This window comes from Solanum dulcamara, chromosome 9, assembly GCF_947179165.1.
Source record: "Solanum dulcamara chromosome 9, daSolDulc1.2, whole genome shotgun sequence".
Classification (NCBI taxonomy): Eukaryota; Viridiplantae; Streptophyta; class Magnoliopsida; order Solanales; family Solanaceae; genus Solanum; species Solanum dulcamara.
The window spans coordinates 72,099,562-72,124,520 of NC_077245.1; the positions used below are offsets into that span (position 1 = coordinate 72,099,562).

Consider the following 24,959-nt stretch of genomic DNA (forward strand, 5'->3'; position numbering starts at 1 on the left):
TGCGCCACCTGAACTCGAGGAAGGGGTAAAAAATATTATTGATGCATTAAAGGAAGTAAATCTTGGGGTTGATGATGATATAAGGCCTACATATGTAAGTTCATCACTAGATGACGATGAAGAGAAGAAATATATTGAGCTGGTTATAGAATTTAGGGACGTATTTGCTTGGAGTTACAAAGAGATGTTACGAGTAAACCCTAAAGTTGTAGTTCATCGTCTTGCTGTGAAATGAGGGACTCGTCCTGTTAAACAAGCTCAACATTGCTTTAGACCTAAACTGGTTCATTTGATCGAACCTGAAGTTAATAAGCTCATTCAAGTAGGTTTCATTCGTGAAGTCAAATATCCTACATGGATTTCGAGTATTGTACTTGTAAGAAAAAAGAATGGCCAAATCCGAGTTTGTGTTAATTTTAGAGATCTTAATAATGCATGCCCTAAGGATGAATTTCCTTTTCCAATCCCTGAGCTTATGATTGATGCCACGACTGGATACGAGACAATGTCTTTCATGGATGGTTCATCTGGATACAATCAAATTCGCATGGTACCAAGGGATGAAGAACTTACTGCATTTCACACTCCTAAAGGTAAATATTGCTACAAAGTAATGTCTTTTGGTTTAAAAAATGTTGGGGCCACTTATAAACGAGCCATGCAGAATATTTTTGATGACATGCTCCATAAAAATGTTGAGTTTTATGTCGATGTCTTAGTGGTAAAATCAAGAAAGAGTGATGACCACTTGCAAGATTTGAGAATGTTGTTTGAACGACTTCGAAGACACCAACTTAAAATGAACCCTTTAAAATGTGCCTTTGGAGTTACTTTGGAAAAGTTTCTCGGTTTTATTGTTCGACATCGAGGAATCAAGATTGACCAAGATAAGATAGATGCTATTTTGAAGATGCCTGTGCCAAAAAATATTCATGAGTTAAAAAGCTTAAAAGGAAAATTAGCAAAGCTTAGGAGGTTTATATCAAATCTGGCTGAGAGATGTCAACCATTCAATCGCCTTATGAAAAAAGATGTTTCTTTTGAATGGGACCAAGTTTGTACCAATGCTTTCCAAAACATAAAGTCCTATCTGATGAAGCCTCCAGTACTTATAGTTCTTATACCTAGAAAACCATTGATTTTATACATTACAGCACAAGAAAGGTCAATAGGAGCACTTCTCGCACAAGAAAATAATGAAGGAAAAGAAAATGTCCTATATTACTTGAGTAGGACGATGACACAAAATGAGATCAACTATTCACCTATTGAGAAGTTATGTCTAGCACTCGTATTCTCGATTCAGAAGATGAAACATTACTTTCAAGCTCATATTGTGCAACTTGTCTCTAAAGCGAATCCTATCAAGTTTTTCATGTCCAAGCCTGTCTTGAGTGATCGACTAACAAGGTGGTACCTCCAATTTCAACAATTTAAAATTGTGTATATATCTCAGAAGGCAGTAAAAGGAAAAGTGCTAGCAGATTTCTTGGCCAATCATCCAATTCTGAATGATTGGGAGATATCTGATGAATTACCTGATGAAAACACAACGCTAGTGGAAATTCAGCCACCTTGGAAGATGTATTTTGATGGCGCTGCACATCGTGAAGGAGCCGATGCTGGACTGGTATTTTTCACTTCCTATGGAGAAGATTTTCCATACTCCTTCACTCTAACACAACACTGCTCTAATAATGTTGCTGAATATCAAGCACTCTTACTTGGGCTTGAAATGGCCATTGATATGAAACAATTGCAACTACAAGTTTTTGGGGATTCCAAGTTGGTGATCAATCAAGTCTTGGGTAATTATGAAGTAAAGAAGCTGAGTTAATCCCATACTGCAATTATGCTAGAAAGATGATAGGATGGCTTAGAAAGGTGACTATTCAACATGTCCCAAGAAAGGAAAATAAAAAGGCTGATGCGTTGTTAGCTTTAGCTTCTGCATTAGTATCGCCTGATGAAATGCAAGTTATGGTTTGCCAAAGATGGACAACTCCACCTCCAGATGAGCATGAAGAAGAATTTTGACAAGTTATCGCCACTTCGGAGGCTGAAATTGACGATTGGTGACAACCAATAATAGATTATTTGTGTTATGGAATATTGCCAGAAAACCTTCGAAGAAGGACAGAAATCCGGCGATGAGCCCCTCGTTTTCTTTATTATAAAAATACATTTTACACGTGGTCGTTCGATAGAGTTCTCCTACGATGTTTGGGGGTAGATGAATCTACTCAAGCTATGCAAGAAGCACATTCTAGAGTATGTAGAGCGCGTCAATCTGGGCCAAAACTTTATTTTCACATAAAAAGGATGGGAAATTACTGGCAAACCATGGTGAAAGATTGTCTGTATTACGTCCGCAGATGTAAAGCTTGCCAATTCCATGCAAATTTTATACATCAACCCCCAAAAGTATTGCACCCAACGATTGCTTCATGCCCATTTGAAGCTTGGGGTTTGGATGTTGTTGGACAGTTGCCTAAGTCCTCGGGTGGACATTTGTACATCCTGGCTGCAACTGACTACTTCTAAAAATGGACAGAAGCTGTTTCTCTTAGAGAAGTGAAGAAAGAGAATGTCGCTAACTTCATTCCAGTCCATATTATCTACCGTTTTGGTATTCCTTGTTACAGATTAACAGATAATGGCAAGCCATTTGATAACAAGTTAATGACGAAGATATGTGATCTTTTTGGCTTCAAGCAACGCAATTCATCTATGTATTATGCGGCTGCTAATGGTCTCGCTGAAACATTTAACAAGACACTCTGTAACTTGTTGAAGAAAGTTATTTCCAAGTCTTAAGACTACGTATCGCACGCCAACACAAACGACTCCCTATTCTCTTGTTTATGGAGTTGAAGCAGTTCTTCCACTTAAGCGTCAAATTCTGTAATTGTGCCTTACCATTCAAGAAGGACTCACTGTTGAAGAAAATGCTCGGTTACGCCTTGAAGAATTGGAGGCTCTTGATGAAAAAAGGCTAGAGGCCCAATAAAGTCTGAAATGTTATCAAGCTCGTCTAGCTCGATCTTTTAATAAGAAGGTTCGTCTTAGATGCTTCCAAGTGGGTGATCAAGTTCTTGTTGTAAGAAGGCCCATTATTACTTCTCGTCAGTCTGGAAATAAGTTTTTTGCTAAATAGGATATACCATATGTGGTACAAGAAGTATACTCAAGTGACGCTTACAAACTGATTGACTCAGAAGGATTGCGCATTGGCCCCATTAACAGAAAATTCATAAAGAGATACTATGCTAGAAGAAAAAAAAACACTCCATAAGGAATGAGTATAAACTGCATGTTACTTCTGGCCAGCAAGAGTATAAACTGTGCACAACAGCAAAAACAAAATGTCCGCTAGGTTGAAAATCTCGAAAGAGGCCGCCCAGGCAAAAGTTAGGACGCAAAAAAAAATTAAAAAAAATACTCTTTCAGAACTACGTTATGACTTGATCCTCTTCACTAAGGTACGTAGGCGCTTGGAATTACATTCTTAGTTAAGTCGCATGAGTATCCAAAGAACTCATAGTCTCTCTTGACCCTTTTCACCGTAGTCCGTGAGTTACATCCTAAGTTTAGTCAATTAAGTTCAAAAGAAATGGAGCACGCTATTATTTGAGCATCACAATGTTCTTGTAGATTGTCATATATAACATGTGAATTAGAGAGGGCCAATCAAGACAGAATTTGAATTGACTTCAAAGAAATATTTGTACAAATCCGTAAAGCTATTAGCTGTGATTATTGTATATGTTGTAATTCTATGAATCTTCTTTTCGGCTTCTCTACGCTGAGATATGAGTATTTCTTTTTAATAAGATCACGTGAATATGAATCTGTCAGCTTTTCTGCATGTGAAATTCATTTTTGAAGTTTGTTTAGAACAATACTAAGAGACTTGAACTATAAATTTTGGATATGTTTTAGATTAAGAAGTTTGGTTTCTGATAAATTAAGTCTCTCTTGGCTTTGGTGCTCTCATACAATGATATATCTCTCGTACTATTGAAACACACAAGGTAATAAACAATGATGTTTAGGGGAAAGTCCATGCTTAATGCGATTACATCAATGCATCAATACGAGTATATAACTCTTGAAGCTGAAACGTAAAAGAAATACTTAAAGAAATGGGCAATATAATGAAATCAAAAGGATTTATAAAAGAGTAACAACTAATCAATCATAATACTAAAAAAAAATAGTTCATAATAAGCTAGCCTAAACGTAGCTTATAATTAGTTAAGTCTTGAAGAGAAATCTCTAAAACTCTCTTCTTCTCTTCCATATCATTTGAGGCATTCACAGTAGCTAGAAAAATATCAGCACATTTGTTGTACTCTTGTTCAGCTGTTGAGACTTTAGATTCGACATCTTCGACTTCTTTCTTGGCAGCATCTTGGAGGGCTTTTAACTCATTCACCTTCTTCTTCGCCTCCTTAAGAGATTGACAGATGTCAGACAATTCTTCGAATTTCTCATTCTTTTCATACAACACAAGATCAAGGTGTTTCTTGGCATTTAGATATGGCTTGGATTCTTCAATTTTTAGGGCTTTATCAGCAAGGGATGATCATGCTTGGTCATACGAGGTGGCAAGTACAACGATAGACTCCAATAAGTTCTTCAAAGGAGAAATATCCACCCCTATTTCATCTATATCCCTAAGAACTACTTGGACCTCATCCTCAAGAGAAGAAACACGTTCTATAGTAAGATTAACGAGCTTAGAACGAATCTTATTCCAAGCTCCTTCAACAAAATTCATTCGAAGTTCTGAGATGACTTGCTATCCGTAAAAAATGGACCGGATATTGACGGTTTTTTATGGAGAAGATATTCTACATTTGATGTAGTCCTTTCATGTGGGGAAAAAGTAGCCTTTCGCTCTAATTTGGGTGACAGAATTAATTTTCTTGAAGTCGGCCCCTCTACAGATTCATTACTATCTTACGACTTGCTTTGTTAAGAAATCTCCAACATGCAAACATCGTTTGCCTGCAAAAAAAAATAATAGTAAAAATAAAAATAAATAAATATATATATATATATAAAAAAAATAAAAGAAGAAATATCATAGTTAGTAGAATCGTGTGGTATCATGGAATAAAAAAATCATTACATCTTTAATAGCTGTCAAAGTCTTTGAAGAACTAACATTATTATCAGAAATCTCTACTGGATGTGAACTAGCATTGTTTGGCGTGTCAGAAGATAGTTTTAACTGCTTCCAACAACGATCACTATGGGTGCTACTACTTTCATCTTGAGATGGCCACTTGTGAGAGGTCCGTTGAATTTGAGCTGAATACTTTTCTTTTTGAACTTCCTCAAGGGAAGATCACTTGATCTTGTCTGGAACAACAACTTAAGACTTCAAAATAGTAGGTTGACTCACAATTAAGACCTCCTCGTCTTGTTTTTGAAGAACATTACTATCCAGACCAACAACACTCGCCAAGGACTATATATAATTTTTCAAGAAAATTTTCATGCACCTTTTCCCACCAAAACTTGTAATTGAGTGAAAAGAATTTCTTCAAGTTGGACCCACTAGGAGGAAATGTTGCTCTTACCCTAGATTTTATCAGCACACAAATTCGTGCAAGCCTTAAGCCCTCGACTAATGAAGCTTCAAGAAAATCTCGATCTAATCGACCAGGAGCATCTTGAAAAAAGCCAAATTGATGACTGAATCTATGAGGACTATAAGGCTCCATAATAAAGATATTTTCATCCCTTAAACTGAGATAGTTTGAGCGAAGACTCATAAAGAAATTCGATTGAAATTCTTTTTCAGTGTCGTCGTCGTGGTAGTGGTGAACATTAGGCCTTTTGATCAATGTTGCATCCTAGACAATGGTTTCCCCTCCATGTATACGCTTCATCGCAACCTCTTTTTCAAAATACCTGGCAGCACCTTTGCCAGAAAAAGAAGTCATAAGAGGATCAGTCGGTCCACCTGTTAATGGGTAATGAGTTTTGAAGTAATAGGTCAACCAACCATACACGTAATGAATTGGAAAATAAGTTTGAATGAGATCAAGTCGTTAGCATCTTGAAATCGTGTTTAGACCTTTGTAAATGCTGGCTAAGACTAGAACTGCAAGGCTAACTCTTCGTCCACATGCTAAATGACAGGCGATTCTGAAGACGTCCGGACAAATAAAGCCATCCTTCTTCGTAAGAAGCATAAATACACACAATCAGCAAAATAAAAAGGCTGCCAAGTAAGTTTCATTTTTCTTGTGACTCTTAACTTCCAACTTGTGAAATAAAGCTTCTTCAGTAGAAGATTAATTAACAGATTCACCAATAACGCCATTTGGGTTATGTGATGACTTAAGATGGGCAGACTTCTTTTCTCTTCTTGGTGGGGGTTGTCTGTATTTTGTATCTTTCTTACATCAAAACTCTACCCATCTTTCCACAGAAATATTTGGGTCATGATTATTCTCTACTGAATCTGATGAAAGATATTAAATAAATTCTCACAAGAGTGAGGGAGAAACCTATTTCCCTTATCAAATGTGCCTAAAAGTTCTGCAATATTTGGCACGACTTCCTCATAAAGACTTCCTGCTATGGGTACACCACCAATCACGTGTAAATCCCAAAGTGATATAGATAATTCTACGACTAAAGTAAGCAATGTATTTGTAACAGGACACCATGCTTCGCAGAAAGCTTGCAAGATGTTAGTGTTACGATCATAAGTAAAAAGTGAACTATACACAATATCATATATTTTTGCATCCTTCAAAGTTTGGTGATTCCTACTAAGGATATCTTCAGCCCACTCCCAATAGCCTGGAATATAGTGAAACTCTCCATCAAGTGTGAAAGTGTCATCCCATCGAGTCTCTCCATTAATGATTCATCGCCCCAGACATGATAAAGAAGTTGCAATATTTTTGGTACGATGATTAGGAGTGCAAAGTACCCACGTCTTGGGAGGAGGGCTGTTATATTCAAGAGTCCAATCATCTAAATTAGGAAGTTCCCCCAAAGATGGCCATGGAGCAGCATATTGGCCAGCTAAGGGTGTACTTACAAGTAGTTTGGTCTCCACCGCACTGTCTTTATGATCTGATATCACAAGGTATCGCAACCCTGAAGAAGAAGAAGTCAAATCTCTAAAGTAAACCATGATTCAATCTGCAAAAAATAAAAAAATATATATGTTTTGTTAGCTCTTAAATTAGTAATTCAATAATCATGGTCATGAATCTCAATAATGAACGATTATATTCTTTGAGCAAGACCTATGCCTAATCTAGATGGTGGAAAGTCTTTATAAATCATGTAAAATCTTTGCCTTAGACGGTGTAAAGTCTTTGGCTTGGACTATGGGATGTCTTTGACTTAGACAGTGTAAAGTCTTTGCCACAAATTATTTAAGTCTTTGTCTTAGATGGTGTAAAGTCTTTAGCTTGGACTATGGAATACCTTTGATTCAGACAGTGTAAAGTCTTTGCCACAAATCATGTAAAGTCTTTGCCTTAGACGGTGTAAAGTCTTTAGCTTGGATTATAGAATGCCTTTGACTCAGACGGTGTAAAGTCTTTAGCTCGGACTATGGAATGCCTTTGACTCAGACGGTGTAAAGTCTTTGCCACAAATCATATAAAGTTTTTGCCTTAGACGGTGTAAAATCTTTAGCTCGGACTATGAAATGCCTTTGATTCAGATGGTGTAAAGTCTTTGCCATAAATCATGTAAAGTCTTTGCCATAAATCATGTAAAATCTTTGCCATAGATCATGTAAAGTCTTTAGCTCGGACTATGGAATTCCTTTGATTCAGATGGTGTAAAGTCTTTGCCATAAATTATGTAAACTCTTTATCTTAGACGGTGTAAAGTCTTTAGCTCGGACAATGGAATGTCTTTGACTCAGACGGTGTAAAGTCTTTTCCACAAATCATGTAAAGTCTTTGACTTAGACGATGTAAAATATTTAGCTCGGACTATGGAATTTCTTTGACTCAGACGGTGTAAAGTCTTTGCCACAAATCATGTAAAGTCTTTGCCTTAGACGGTGTAAAGTCTTTATCTCAGACGGTGTAAAGTCTTTGCCTCAGACGGTGTAAAGTCTTTACCATAAATCATGTAAAGTCTTTGCCTCAGACGGTGTAAAGTCTTTGGCTTGGATTATGAGATGCCTTTATCTCAGATGGTGTAAAGTTTTTGCCTCAAATAGTGTAAAGTCTTTGCCATAAATCATGTAAAGTATTTGTCTTAGACAGTGTAAAGATTTTGGCTCGAACAATGCGGCACCTTCGAGTCAAGCGGTTTGAAGTCTTTGCCAAGAATAATGTAAAATTATTGGCTAAAACAATGCAACACCTTTGACTCTAATAGAATAAAAGTTCATTGCATATGGAGTAATATTTTCACTTGCAAAAAGAAATTGTACCTCGTATCTTGATGAACTCAATAGTGTATGCAAAAAGGAGCATCAAAATTGCTAATGTCAATGATAAAAATAAATAAAAGGAGAGAATCTATTTATAGACAAATAGTGATGATGAGAGAGTCTTTCTCCCAAAGTAACTATAATTACTTTTTGGGTTAGGACTCTAGAGGAATGGTACAAATTTATTTTAAAAAAATGGCCTAAAAAAAACATACCTCGTATCTTGATGAACTCTATGCAAAAATGAGCATCAAAATTGCCAACGCCAATGATAAAAATAAATAAAAGAAGATAGTCTATTTATAGACAAATAGTGATGGTGAGGAAGTCTTTCTCCCAAAATAACTATAATTACTTTTTTTGGGTTAGGACTCTAGTGCAATGATATAAATCTATTCTCTCCGCTAAAAAAAAACGTACCTACTATCTTGATGAACTCAAGAGTGTATGCAAAAATGAGTATCAAAATTGTCAATGCCAATGATAAAAAATAAATAAAAGGAAAAAGTCTATTTATAGACAAATAGTGATGGTGAGAAAGTTCTTCTTCCAAAGTAACTATAATTATCTTTTGGGTTAGAACTCTTAGTGGAATGATACAAATTTATTCTCTCCGCCAAAAAAAACAAAAAAACTAAACTTCGGCCCAAAAAAAAAGGGAGGAGAAGAAATTACCTTATATTGTGCTCCCTCGTTGTGGCTTGCAACACTGCAATTGATACAAAATATAAAGATCATATCTCTATTTATAGAGATCCCTAAGGTTGCTGTGGAAGTATTTGTTTTCATGTGAAACACTTATAACAATTATACTCCTAAAATTGTAGTCATTGTAGTCATTGACCGACATTAACTATCCCTCTAAGTGGATTATGGTTTCAAGCTTAAGGAATATAATAATAATTATTATTATAACTACAATCATCATGCTTATATAAGGTCCTTCAATTCTTGGTCTTTATCTGATTATGGCGTGCGAGATTTACATGTATAATTTAATATTGATCTCAATTAAAATAATACTTCAAGTCTAGTCTTCAAAAAAATAAAATATTTTGACAACGCTTGAAGTAGGGGGCAGTTGTAAATATTAAAATTATATTGGATTTAAATCCCTAAATTAATTTGGACTATATTAAATTCAAGAAAATTGTCTGAATGATGTGGCAATCCAAGTCAAATTAAATGAGCCACTAAAATCACACCACGTGTCAAATTTATATGGCAATCCAAGTCAAATTAAATGAGCCATTAGAATCATGACATATGCCAAAATTATGTGGTAATCCAAGTCAAATTAAATAAGTCACTAAAATCATGCCACGTGTCGAAGTTATGTGGCAATCTAAGTCAAATTAAATGAGCCACTAGAATAATGTCACGTGTATATGTAACATGTTCTGACCAATCAAATTAAAACTCTTCACCAAAGAAATCTGATTGGTCAGTTCAAACCAACCAATCAATTCACACCCTCATGTCACTCCCTACAACTATAAATAGGGGTCTTCATTATTCTCAGAGATTTTTTTTCCAAGAACAAGAAGCAAAAAGAGAGCTCGTGGATCAAAGACCGCAAATTCTCTACAAAGCTACAAAGTTCAAGTAATTAAATTCAAGATCAAGATCAAGAACGAAGGAAAATATCAAGAAGTTCAAGATCAAGTTACTTGTTCATATTTATTATTCATCATAACCATATAAGTGTTCGTGACGAATAATTCAAATCCAAAATTGAAGAAGAAGATTCAAGATCAAGCTATTCAAACCCTTGACTCTAAATCAATTCAAGTTCAACATATTTTATATTATTTGAAGAATCAGAGGATTATTATAGAGATTGTAACACGCACTACATTTTGAAATCAAATATTATACTTTGTTACTCCAATTTTCAGGTCTTGATTATTTATTTTTTCTCGGCTCGAAAATTTGTTGTTCACAAACGCACTTCTCCTTTTTTTTTGCCACGTCAGTTGTACGGAGGGTGATAATTTCACTTTTAGATAATTTAGGTGTATAATAAATCGCCATAATAATTTAAGTGTGTAACTGACTTTTCGATACAACTTTCGGAGGAAATTTATGCCTTTTTCCATTAAAAAATTATGTATAAAATAAAAGGTGTGTTTCCCACTTTCTATTGTGTGAAAATGACTGTGTTTTCATTGTCATAAGCTTTCAAGATTCATATTTCCTATTTGTCTCATTAAAAAAATTGTTTCTTACTCTTTTTCTTTTTTGATTGGCACATACTTTGAAGAAAATCAATAAAATAATAAGTCAAAGGCGTAGAATTTTTAAGGTAATGTCATATGTTTAAATAACTCCTGGCTAAATGATTTTTTATATAATTCATGACTAGTTAGTTAAAATAATAAGTCAAAGGCGTATAATTTTTAAGGTAATGTCATATGTTTAAATAACTCCTGGCTAAATGATATTTTATATAATTTATGACTAATTAATAGCTAACTGAAATTAACATAAAAATTTTATTTTATTTATAAGTGACAAAAATTTATTTATCGCTAATTTTTTATTTTCATTTATTGAAATAAATTTACGTGTTCCAACAAATACGTGGACGTTTCTTTATCATGATGTTTCCCTCAAAATAGGCAAATTGCAATTCAATTTTCTGCTTGTGGAAATGGAATGTTTTTTCATTAGTTAACCAAAGAAAATGACAGATTTAAAAAGAGTGGGTGAAATAAAGCCACCTTTCAAGTATCGTTTGTTACATAAATAAGTTAATTATATAAAATAATATTATATTTTATAATTACGTACATGAGTATATAAAAGTGACTGTAGGAAGTGTCTTAAAGTCATCATTGCTAAAAATTTACGACTTCCATGTATTAAATATTTTTTTCATTTCATGTTTATATGTTTTACTTTAACTGAGTATGAAATTAGAAAAAAAAAATTGTGATGATCTCAAATTAATTATATGTTTAATATATCAAAATATTCTATGATTATTGTAGTGTTTAACATATCACGTGGAATATTAAAATTAAGAAAAATGCATATTAAATATAAGATATAACAATTTTTTTTAAAATAATATGATATGTAAATTGATTTTGTTTTTAATTACTTCAAGGGAATTAATTGTTCTTCTAGAGTTCTTCAAAACTTTATGGCTTTCTTGGAGTGATTTTTTTTTAAAAATAACGAAAAATCGAATACTTTATGCTATGTCTACACTTAATTTTGATAAGATGAATATAATCTCTTAACTCTTATTATGATGTCGGGTTCAAATTTAAAGGATAAAAAAATAATGAAAAAAACATTTTTTTCTCATTTTAAGTGGCGTGAATTCAAGTTAATTGAGACTGTAATAAAAATTCTAAACATCGAGTAGTCATAATTGACAACATGTTTTGAAGATTCACATTTCTTATTAGTCAATTGTCATCATCACATTAATAAATTTTCTTCTTACTCTATCTTTTCTTATTGGTATATTCTTTGAAGGAAATGAAGAAAATAATAAGTCAAAAGGCGTAGGTAAAGTAGAAGGTAAGAATTTAATACAACTTAGTAATACTAGTCCAATTTTTTTTTCTTTTATTATAGCATATCAATTGTTATATAAAATATTATCAAATCGATTGAAATTTTAAAAACGATTAAAATAAAATGATATTGGAAGTAACAATATAATAATTAATATTAGTGTGTGGAATTAAGAAAAGCCACTGTTCAATCCTTTCACAACACGTGATTTGTGAAAACTTGGTATTAATTTGGCATTTTATTACAAAACAAATAGTCATGATTTAGTTAACAAATCCAACTGCCAAAGTTACTACTTTTTGTCAATTTTAAATTCATTCTTTTTTAGGAAATAAAATAACATGTATTATAGTTGATTGTACAAACTTCAACCCTTTCACACCTCTCAAAATAAAGATGTCCTTTTATATTTTTATATTAATTATAAATTACGTACATTGTACGTGTGTATCATATCAATTAATAAAATTATATATATATATAAAAAATTAGTAAAAATTAACTATTAACGTTATAATAAATGTTAATCTAAATAATAAGAATTTCATATAAAAAGATTAAGAAGTTAATTTTTTTAAAAAAAAAACATGAACCTCATTCTACAATATTTTTAATTATTTCATTTATTTATTTTACCATAATTTAAATAAGATTTATATAAGGTAAAAATATTGATTTTAAAGTATTAAACGTTAAGACTTTTAATATATTTCAAATAAGAAAAGATTTAAGAATAATTTTTTAGTTAATTTTAAATTACTAAATATTAAGATTTCTTACCTTTTCACAATAAAGATTTAATAGCTAATTAATTTAAAAATATTAATTATAAGAAAAATAATTAAATATAATAATTATTTGAGGAACAGAGTAAACTACGAGTTTTTCTATTGCAGAGTTTTTTAATTAAAAGATAAAAAAAATCTAATCAACTTATAAGAATATTGATACTTTTATATTATAATAAATATGAATATCGTGCAAGATCTATTGAAAAATATGAATCAAGAATACGAAGATAGAGATCTAAAAATATCAATTAAGCCCTCTCTCATCATGCTTCAACAAAACCGAAAAAACACTTTCTTACGAAGGATTTCCCTTAGTGGGGGTGGACTATTACACCAACCGAAGCTTATGAAAGATTTCCAATCCTAGCAGCAAAGAGACGAAAACGAATACTCAATTTAAAGTAAGTAAACAGAATTTCATACTCGATCTCGTAGATACATATAGAATTATGCGAAAAATCGTATTCGATGAAAGGATTCAGTAGTAGGAAAGAAAGGGACCTCTCACTCAATTCAATAACATGTTCTAGGGCATCCAAAAGCATTCGCTATCGATGGTCAGAATTTTTTCCATTCACATATTTCTAAAAAACAATTCTACCTCGAGTACATGCAATATATGTCTCATCAAAAGTGATGTGTTTTGACTGTGTAAAGGATTGTTTGTTATCGACGAATATGTCATAGAAAATTTGTCTCGATGATTAACTATGTATTTTTCCAATAATATATACTTTCATTCATGTGACGGTAATTGATACTTTTGAAAGGTGTTCTATTTGCTCGCAGTTCTCGTTTGATACCGGATAAAGAAAATTGGTATGTAAACTTACTAAGTGATTACATTCAAATTTAGAGAATTTTTGGTCCTATAAAAAGTGAAATTTGTGCTTGTGGAAATTATCAAGTAATCGGAGATGAAAAAGAAGATCCAAAATTTTGGGAACAATGCGTAATCAAATTTGTTTTTCTGTACATTCATCACAAAATATTTTTAGATCCCAATACACCCGATGCTAGATAGCTACCAAAAAGTATAAGGCAGAAAACACAATATGTGCTCCCGTCTAAAAATAAATACTTACTTTAGTAAAACTAAAACTTAACCGAATTTAAATATCGCTTTAAAAATTTAAGATAAAAATAATAATTATTTTCAATTATATTCTTATAATAAAAAATAACTTCTTCTTAATAATATTTAATTATTTTTTAATAAATAAAAATATTTAATAATTATACCTTATATTTTTTTTAATGAGCTTATAATAAATTAAACTATAATTATTTTGAGATGTAGAATCCCACGTGACATAATGATGATATTCGCCGCGTAGGTGCGACCAAATAGCACTCGAGATTGGGCTCCATGTCTTGTGTTAGTTGTTGCTTTTTAATTTATGTTTTTTAAGAAATTATAAATAAAAGGGATTATTTTTATTAATTTATGTTTTAAGAAACTTTTTTAAAATCTTTTAAATTTATTTACATTTTTAAAAAGATTTAATTATAATGATTAATAAAAAAATGTACAGTAAAATTTCACTAAATTAATATAGGTGAGATCATAAAGTATTATTATTTTATAGAGGTATTGTTTAATTGATAAATCGATATTTATTAATATAAAGAGTGTTTTGAGATTTAAAGAATGTTAATTTTGATATACAAGACATGGAGACGAAATTGAAATTCATAAGAAAAACATTATTTTTTTTCTGAACCAACTTGTGAAATAGTCATTCATGAACTTGAGGTCATTACTAATGACCTCGGTTAACGCAATAAAATGAACATCAATAAAATGATATATGTTCAGAGGTCTAAAGCTTAGAAAAAATTATGGATACCATCAGAAAAATAATGTTGATGATGAAGTTAAAGATGATATAATACCTTTGAAACCAATTACGCGTAAGAAAACACTTATCACATCTGGAACTCTTCACAATTTTAAGATGTCATTCGAAAAGCCAAAACTGAAGATTGTGGATGCAATAAGAAAAGTTAGAAATGAGCTTCAATTATATTAAAATTTTAACAAAATACAATAGAATCATATTTCACTAAATTGTATTAGAGATATTTGTACTTTTATAAAATTAATAATTTATAATATTAATGGGACCATATAGTCATAAAAGGACCTTCTAATAATATATTATCTTATTATCTTATCGAAATAGGTGATTTTTTTCATTGGCCCAAATAGGAATCGGAGAAAAATATTATTTTAAAGAGATCATTAATTTATCGAATATTAATTAAAATTTATAAATTAATAAATAATTAATAACAACTATTTTCGATAACGTGGACGTGATTCAAAATTCACAAGTGCAAACAGGCCAAACTTTCTATTGTTGCCAATGTTAAATTCAACCTTTTCGAAGAAATTAAAAAGGAAAAAATTACTAAAAAAATATTTTTTAATAAATAATTATTGATTTTAGTGATATTTTTTATTTATTACAATTTATAGCAATATATAACAATATTATGATATATCTACTATGTATTAGAAGTGAATTATGCATGCAATATAAATTAAATTGACATAATATATTATAAGTGTATTAAAGTATGTGATAAATATATTATCCATGAATAAAACTTGTATTATATGAGTTTTATAAATTATTCTCGCTAATATGTATTAAAATTATATTATAATTGTATTATAAATATTCAGTAAAAAAATTATTTTTGCTATAAATGATAAATATTTTCGTACTAATACAATACATCTATGTAAATTTTCCATTAAAAAAACATGACTTTAAAAAATAATTGAGCCCCCCAATAAAGTTACTCTGGTGGTTATTATTATATAAACAGGCTGTGTCTAGTATTCACATCACAAACAAATATCTCTCTAGTAAAGAAAGCAACCAAAAAAAATAAATTAGTAGCCATTAAAAAAACATGACTTTAAAAAATAATTGAGGTCCCCCAATAAAGTCTCTGTTGGTTATTATTATATAAACAAGCTAAGTGTCTAGTATTCACATCACAAACAAATATCTCTCTAGTAAAGAAAGCAACCAAAAAAAAAACAAAGAGAAAACTTAATTGCCATTAAAAAAACATGACTTTAAAAAATAATTGAGGTCCCCCAATAAAGTTACTCTGTTGGTTATTATTATATAAACAAGCTCCAGTGTCTAGTATTCACATCACAAACAAATATCTCGAAAGCAACCAAAAAAAAAAGAGAAGAAAACTTAATAACCATGAATGTGAAAATTGAGAGTTCAAAAATCATCAAGCCATTGTATGAAGGAACTCCACCTTCAACTACAACTCATATTCCTTTCAATGTCTTTGATAATGTCACATTTGATGCACTGATGGCTTTGATTTATGCCTATAGACCACCTACCCCTCCAACTTCCACTATCGAAACGGGACTTCGGAAGACTTTATCGATTTATCGAGAGTGGGCCGGACGAATAGGTGAAGACGAACACGGTAAACGAGGAGTTTTTCTTAATGATGAGGGTATTCGATTCATCGAGGCTTCTGTGGACGCCTCGTTGGACGAAGTATTGCCCTTAAAGCCTTCGCCCTCTATACTCTCGTTACATCCTAGTTTAAAGGATGTAGTGGAGTTGATCCAAGTACAAGTCACACGGTTCACGTGTGGCTCTGTGGTGGTTGGTTTCACCGGCCACCACATGATAGCTGACGGCCACGCGGCGAGTAATTTTTTCACCGCTTGGGGGCAAGCTTGCCGAGGGGTTGAAATTACACCCCTCCCGATGAACGACCGAGCTATCTTCCACCCCCGAGAGCCGCCTCTGGTTGAGTACAACCACGTGGGGGCGGAATTTGTGTCCAAATTAGCAAACAAAGACTTAATCAACGGCGAAAATAAATTGAAAAGCATCATAGTCCACAAAGTTCATTTCACGTTGGAGTTCCTAGGGAAACTCAAGGCGAACGCCTCTTTTATGAACGGAAAGACGAAAACTTTTAGCACGTTCGAAAGTCTAATAGCCCATTTATGGAGGGTTATTACGAAATCACGGGAATTAAACGCGTTACAAAATACTCAAATTCGAATATCTGTCGATGGAAGGAGAAGAGTGATACCTAGAGTTCCAGATGAATTTTTTGGTAACATAGTGTTATGGGCATTTCCAACATCAAAAGTGAAGGACTTACTAGATGAGCCACTTCACTATGCAACAAAGATTATTCATGATGCAATTACTAAAGTTGATGACAAATATTTCAAGTCATTTATTGATTTTGCAAATGATGAGAAAGTGATGACTAGACAAGATTTAATACCAAGTGCAGACATGAAGAAGGATTCACTTTGTCCAAATTTGGAAGTTGATAGTTGGTTGAGGTTTCCATTTTATGACTTGGATTTTGGTACTGGTTGCCCATTTGTGTTTATGCCTTCTTATTATCCAATAGAAGGGATGATGTTTCTTGTGCCATCATTTATTGGAGATGGAAGCATTGATGCTTTTATTCCATTATACGAAGACAACTTGCCAAATTTCAAGAAAATTTGTTACTCTCTTGATTTGAAAGCAAAATGAGAAGAGCTACTTATGAGGTGGGTGGGGTGGGGTGGAGTGGGGGTAAAGTTTTTGGTATATTTTGTTGTTTTTAGCCTATCAACACTTTTGGTTATTAATTTTTCCTTGGGATTTTATTCATTGTCATGTTGATGATCTATTTTGGTGAAGAAGTTTAAGTTGGCATTTTTTGTAATTTTATTTATATACATACATATATATATATATATATTAGTGATTGAAGAATATTGCTTGGTTGGTTTTCTACTTCCAAGGTTATTTCCTCCTTTTTGGTTTGTATTTCTTATTAGTGATTGAAGAATATTGCTTGGTTGTTTTTCTACTTCCAAGGTTATTTCCTCCTTTTTGGTTTGTATTTCTTATTAGTGATTGAAGAATATTGCTTGGTTGTTTTTCTACTTCCAAGGTTATTTCCTCCTTTTTGGTTTGTATTTCTTATTAGTGATTGAAGAATATTGCTTGGTTGTTTTTCTACTTCCAAGGTTATTTCCTCGTTTTTGGTTAGTATTACTTATTTGTTTTGGTTTTATGATGGGTGTCTGATATCTGTTTGTTGATGTCGATTAATTTTGATTTGCTTGGCATGAAATCAGATTTTAGAGTTTGCTTGAAAGGTATGAATTGATTCAATGTATTCAAATTTTTACTAAAAATGTACATATAAATATAATACTTGAGAGAAACTTTTTATTAAAGATAAAAATATTTTATCTTGTCTCCACTAATTTGCCAAAAAGAAGAAGAAAGTAGTTCCCAAAAGATTCAATGTATCTATGCTCGTTCCATCTATTCCATGTTACAATAACATATATATTATTGTGTTTTTTTTTATCTCAAATTATTTATTGTGATTTTTAAAATATAGTTATTTCAAAGTATTTATCATTTTAAAAGGGTTTTTTTTACTCCAAGTGATAATTGTTTTTGAAAATTACATACGCCAATAAAATAAATATTTAATGAACGAAAATTATATTTTAAGAATAAAATAATTAAAGAAAATCCTCTTAATTAATACTCCATTCATTTCAATTTATGTGTTTGTTTTTGATTTGGTACAAAATTTAAGAAAATAAATAAGACTTTTAAATATTGTGGTCTTACACCAAAGATATGTAAAATGTACTAAAATATTCTTTAATTTTATCTTCTTAAATCTATTATGTGAAAAGTTAAAAGTAAAATATAATAAAAAAGAGGGAAAAACACTTTTTTAAAGACTAATTTTTTTTTTTTGAAATAAAAAATATTTTTTATGAGATATTTAAAAAAAATGCGATAAATAATTTGAGATCGGATGGGTGCTTTGAAAAGTAAAATAACTTTGTGGACTATTATTTTTTTAATAATTATTCTTTGATTACAAGAACATGGAATGTTTAGGACCAAATTGTTTATTAAAATAATATAATAAAAAGAAGAAGAGCACAAAACAATTATGTTTTCTTGTGTATTGTCTACTTTATTCCTTATGGCCTTCACATAGTTTAAAACTTTAGTATCTAAAATAAAATTATGAATATTTTTATATCATCAAAAATCATCTCAATAAAGGTAAATATTTTTTTTAAAAATTTAGATTATTACTAAATAATAAAAAACTAAAAAGGTAATTCAAAAATATCACATAAATTAAATTAGAGGAAATAATATGCATTCTCACCTTATAAATTACACTACAACAAAAATAATTTTTGGCGAATATATATATTAATAAAAAGTGTTAAATCCTTTAACGGTATTAATTAATTGTTATTGAATCTAATATCATTATCAATTTTAAATACATTTACAAAAAATATTAATTACTGCTAAAAAATATATTTAATAATAATAATTAATCTATTATCATTAATTAATTCTCACTAAAAATTATTTTTAATTTAATGTTAGTATGTTAACCCATTTTCAATTTGTCTATATTTGACCCAGCATATCCATTTGTTACCACTACTATAAACATATGGCGCACATAATTTTTTGTCCAAATCCATCGGTGACCCCTTAAAGTTGGCACTAATTTTCATTTAGACACATAAACCAAGAGATATTCATTTTAGACACCTAATGTAAGGGTCTGATGTGTCATTTTGACACTTATTAAACAATTGGCCCCTCGCGTGTTTTACACTTACCTGAAGCGCGTTGAAGCTATTTTTTCATCTGATGTGGCACCAAACAAGACCTATAACGGTCATATCTCTCTTATCTATATATGTATGCCTCTTCTTCTTCATTTTTGCCCTAATCATTTCTCTCTTCTTTGTTTTTCTCTCTTTCATGCCCTAATTTCTTAGATTGTTTCTCAGATTTGGAAAAAGAAAAAGGCAAAAATCAGTTCTTTCTTCTTCTTTGTTTTTCTCTCTTTCATGTCACTCTTCTCCTACACTTCCATGTTGAGCTTCTCCAACTCTTTCATGGCCTCTTTGGATGAATGTCGATATTGTAAATGTGGTAATGAAACACTATTAAAGACTTCTTGGACCCAACTAAATCCAGGTCGTAGATTTTTTACTTGTAAACTTTCAAAGGTAAAATAATTCTTTATGTTAATATTTTTACTCATATATTACAATTTTTATTCAATGTGAATCTTAAAGCTTCATTTATTTCCTGTAAGTACAACAAAAGAGGAATAAGTATTTTCTGTAAATTGTGGGCTTCTAATTTTTTTTCTGATTGATTTTGTAGAAAATGGGTGGCTGTGATTTTTTTTATTGGTATGAAGATCGACACCCTCCTCAAACAAATAAGGTGATTTGGGGTTTGTTGAAGAAAGTCAAGGCTTTTGATGAAAAAAATAAATCGAGCAAGAAATATATTTATTGTCGGTGTGATCTCTACTGGGTTGGTAGCGATTGGAATATGAAGATTGAAGTCTAATTGTTAAAATATGTTGTGTTTTTGCTGTAAAGTTGTTTATGTTTTGGATAGGTGGTGGTGCAGTATTATTTTGATGTTGTTGTTGCTGTAAAGTTGATGTAAAGTTAATGTAAGGGTCTGATGTTGTTGTTGCTGTGAAGAAATAATCTTCATGTTGTTGTTGTTGCTGTAAATTTCTAGCTAGGCCACATTTGTATGTATTTTGATGTTATTGTTGTATACAATTCAGAATTCACATCTTGTTCAAGTGAATACATATTTCACTTGTTAAAAGTTCAAAATCTCTACATAATGTAACTCAAAAATAGTGGACTGGTTAATACCAACAACGAAAATAGAGACTTCACAAATTTAATACCAAAAACATTTAACAATATCACAATGTAACTACAAAAACATAATCCACAATTAACTCAAAGTTAGCATTATGCTAAATACTACGATCAGTGGACTAGTATAACAAGGTTACAATCCTCAAAAGACGTTACACTTTATGTTAAGCTGTTAAGTAATCCACAATTAGTATTCAAAACTTCAAGTTGTTATTACTTCTTCTTTTTGTTTGCCATTTGCTGTAACTGGTTGGTAGTGACAGCATCTCTATTTTTCTATCTCAAGCCTCTAGGCTTAAAACTAAGGTCTATGTCTGTTGAACTTGCATCCTTAAAATTTGAACCTATTGGTAGAATCCTTTGACTTGAAGTCCCTGGCTGTTTTTACAGAAAAAGTGAAACCAAAATTAGTAAGTAAGCTGCACTACTGAAGATTAGTATGTAACTAAAGGAGAAAACAACATACATTAAGTATTTGGGTTCCACTTGCACTTGTGAATATGTTAAATCCAACATTACTTGATTCACCATATAATGGCTTCTTTGTCCCCCCTCTTGCAGAGTCTTCTTCAGTTGCTGCAACTCCTCTCTTTTGTCCAACAGTCTCTTTTCTCCTCCGAGGTAGTTGACTTGTTATTCCTCTTGTAAAAGGAATACTTGTATCCACATATGATGATGGTTGGCTTGAGCTTGTATTATTCACCCTCTTAACTGTACTTGTATCAGCACAAACTGTTGTTAAAGAAGCATGCTTGCTTGATGTAGTTGATGTAGGTTGGCTGAATGTTGTTGGTTTAGCTTGCAGAGTCTTTTTTGATTTAGGTTGACTGGAGTCTTTTGGTTCAGGTTGGCAACTTTCTTGTGAGCTTTGACTAGTAAATTGTGAATTATGGGTAGCTGCTTCTGAACTTTGACCAACAACCTGAATATTTAACCACAAAATATATGTACATTAAAAATTCAATAAGTGATTAAAAAGACACAAGCAAGTATAAATTATGTTACCTTGCAATATCTCTTGTTATGATCTTGTTGTTTACACATGGAACAAGTCTGTTTCACCCCTTGTTTGGATATTTTTTTATACTTCTTTCTTGGTTCATCTTTGCCCTTTCTTCTACTTCTTGCAGGTCTGCCAGGCATTAGTTTAGGTTCAGGAGGTTCAATCCTTGGATTGTTAGTTTCAGGCCACATCTTCATATTTGTAATTAGTTGGATGAAATGACTATAAGCCTTTAAGAAGGTATCCTTCTTATACCAATGCTCCACAAGAGGTTCAAGCTCCTATTCTATGTGGCACAAAGCAGCAATAGCATGTTTGCATGGAATGCCTCTCAGTTGCCAAGTTCTACAACTACAAACTCTATCAGCCAAGTTAACTGTATGCATGTACTCCCCTTCTCCAATCTCAAACCCAACATCAGCATTCCAAAGCACCTTGCATGTCCTAGACTTGTCCTTATTCTCCTCTAAGATAAGTCTAGCCATAGGTGCAATATCAGAAATTCAGGTGTTGGCAAATTTAATCATGTCCACAATTCTTGTCATTTTCTTTCTCCTAATTTCCTCTAATATGGTTATTATAGATTTGTGTCTACATGATATGATCCATGAGTTAAAGGTGTCACACATGTTATTTTCAACTGCATGACATTTGGAATGCTCTTGAAAGAATGCCCTAACCCATGACACCTTTGGATAATGCAATAGGTCAGCACAAATATCCTTACCAAGTTTGCTCATTTTATGAAGCTCATCCTTGAACTTCACTTCAAAACTTGCCTTTGAACATCTCCAGAATTGTTTTCTCCTTTCCTCTCCTTTCCAGGTTTGATTCTAATTAGGCCAAATATGTCTTGTACACATTCTAACTTCAGCATTTGGTAGCAGTTCAACAACTGCTGCATGAAAACCCTGCAAAGAAATTAAAATGCAATTCAATACTTAATAGATAATCTAATAGCTTTAGCAAATGTAATATGTAATTACCTTTTGCATATCTGCCATCACAGTAAGGCCATGTCCAGTACCCAACTGCAGGTCCTCTTTCAAGTAATTGATAAAGAAACTCCAACTATGCTTAGTTTCCTTATCTACAACTGCCCAAGCTATAGGAAACATCTGATTGTTTCCATTCTTGCCAACTGCTACTAGATGTTCACCCTTGCAAGCACCCTTTAAGAAACATCCATCAAATCCTATTATTCTTCTACATCCTTTCTTCCACCTCCTATTCAATGCATCGAAGCACACATAGAAGTTTACAAATAAATTCTTTCCTGGTGCAGTTTCTCCATCCATTCTTAAAAAAACAGAACTACCAAGATTGGTCTGTTTTATAACCTCAGCATAATCACATAATCTTGCAAATTTCATATTTCAGTCACCCATGGATTCTCTTAGAATCATTAGTTTTGCCTTGTAACAGATGGTCCTAACCACATACAATCCTAACTTCTCCCTGCACAATTCTTGTATTTCCCAAATCTTTATAGATGATTCTTTAGTTATTTCATCCCTGAATTTGTTTGCTCGGAATTTACTTGTACACATTTTGTTCTTATTTGATGGAGAACACTTATGTATAAGATGGTAGTTCTTGATCAAAAAGTTATCAGAATCTCTATCAGTTGCACCATAACACAACCATTTGCATTTTTCTTTGAATTTACATTTAACCCTCACTCTATGAATTTCATTAGGCCTTAACTTAATCTGATAATTATTTTTTACTGCATAAATTTTCAAAGCCTTTCTAAATTTTTTAGTTTTTTCAAAAATCATTCCAAGTTCAAAAATAGAGAGTTCACATTCAGCATCATACCTGACATTTTTACTCTTCCTTCTTCCTGGTTGATCAACACCCCTAACAACTTCTACATCTACCACATCTGTGCTATTATCACTATCACAGTCTGAGCTATCAGCATACTCTTCATCTCCTCCTAATCTGCCAACATCTCTATCCTTCTTATTTCTTCAAATATCTTCAAAGCCTCTATCAATACCAGCTTCACCTACTGATATTTTTTCATGTACTTTCTTTTTTTTCTTAGGATTAGGATTTCTTTTGTTCCTCCTTTCAGATCTAAAGGATCTCAATTCTTCATCAACATCTGAACCATCTTCATCAGGAATGACATTTATATTTGAGTCACTAATAGGCAGATCTGACTCATTCACATCTGAAATATCCTCAGTCTCATTCACATCTGAAACAACCTCATTCTCCACATTTCCAACATCAATAGAGTCTGGTCATGGCAAAAGACCAGTTGGAGTTGGCAATTCCTCTAGCTCATCAATTTCATGGACCACATAAACATGAATATCAGAAGTAACCTGGAAAAATTCATTGTTAATTTTATTTTGATAGTAAAACCCTTTAAATTTGTGTACCCAAGATTTTCAGTGTATGAAAGAAACTCGCCAAGGCTAAAATGATCTTCATCAATGACAATGGCAAATACATCTACTTCTCCTCTGTAAGTAGGGTTAGGGTCTACGATAACATGAACCCCATGATGAAAACATGTCAATATATAGTCGTTCATAGCTCAAAAAAGAAATATCCAAAAAGCCCCTTACTTTATTAGTGCAATTTCCAAAAACAAAACTAGTTACAAAATGCTAATAGACAGTGACACAACCAGAACATACACCTTCTTCTTCAAGGATGAAACATGCAAACACAAACTAATGTCACTTCAAGAAGCAAATGATAGAAATGTCAAAACGCCCAACAAAATTGCAATCTCCAACACTTGATTTCAACCTTTAAACTTGAAAATTGGCAACATAAACAAACATAACAGTTAGTACTAACTAAGAATTGAATGAAAATCAAGACACATTGAACTTTCATACACTTACCTATGTTTTGATCGGTGAAGAAGGAAGAGGGTTTCGTTTGAACTGAAGAGACAATGGACACAGTGTGTTGAAGATCAAGTTTTGGGTACTGAATGAAAGTCGAGGAAGATTGAACTTTCATACACTTAGCTAGGTTTGATCGGTGAAGAAGGAAGAGGGTTTCCTTTTAACTGAAGAGACAAAGGACAGAAGATCAAGTTTTGGGCATTTAATCTTAAAGTTATGACGTGTAAAGATGGTAGTGTTGGCGGGATTTAATTGGTCAACTAATCTATGTGGAGGAAAGTGTAATACACGCTCTACACTCCAACTTTGGATTATTTAAAAAGTGTCAAAATGACACATCAGATTCTTACATTAGGTGTCTAAAATGAATATCTCTTGGTTTAGGTGTCTAAGTGAAAGTTGGTATCAACTTTAAGGGATTACCGATGAATTTAGCATAATTTTTTATTATATAAATACTATACCCCCTCCTTTTTAACTCTTTAATTTTAAATATTTTGATTTAATTAGACATAAAATTGGAGTAGATATTTTTGGCAGCTTTTTAGACTACTAC

At 32.0% G+C, this 24,959-nt stretch overlaps 1 protein-coding gene across 1 annotated transcript; it reads left to right on the forward strand.

Annotated features, from left to right (window-relative positions):
• Positions 1 to 15,771: 15,771 nt before the first annotated feature.
• LOC129902696 (agmatine coumaroyltransferase-2-like) lies at positions 15,772 to 17,644 on the forward strand. The gene has a single exon (XM_055978065.1). It carries the CDS (start codon positions 15,987 to 15,989, stop codon positions 17,307 to 17,309), a length of 1,323 nt encoding a protein of 440 aa, XP_055834040.1. The 5' UTR covers positions 15,772 to 15,986; the 3' UTR covers positions 17,310 to 17,644.
• Positions 17,645 to 24,959: the final 7,315 nt, after the last annotated feature.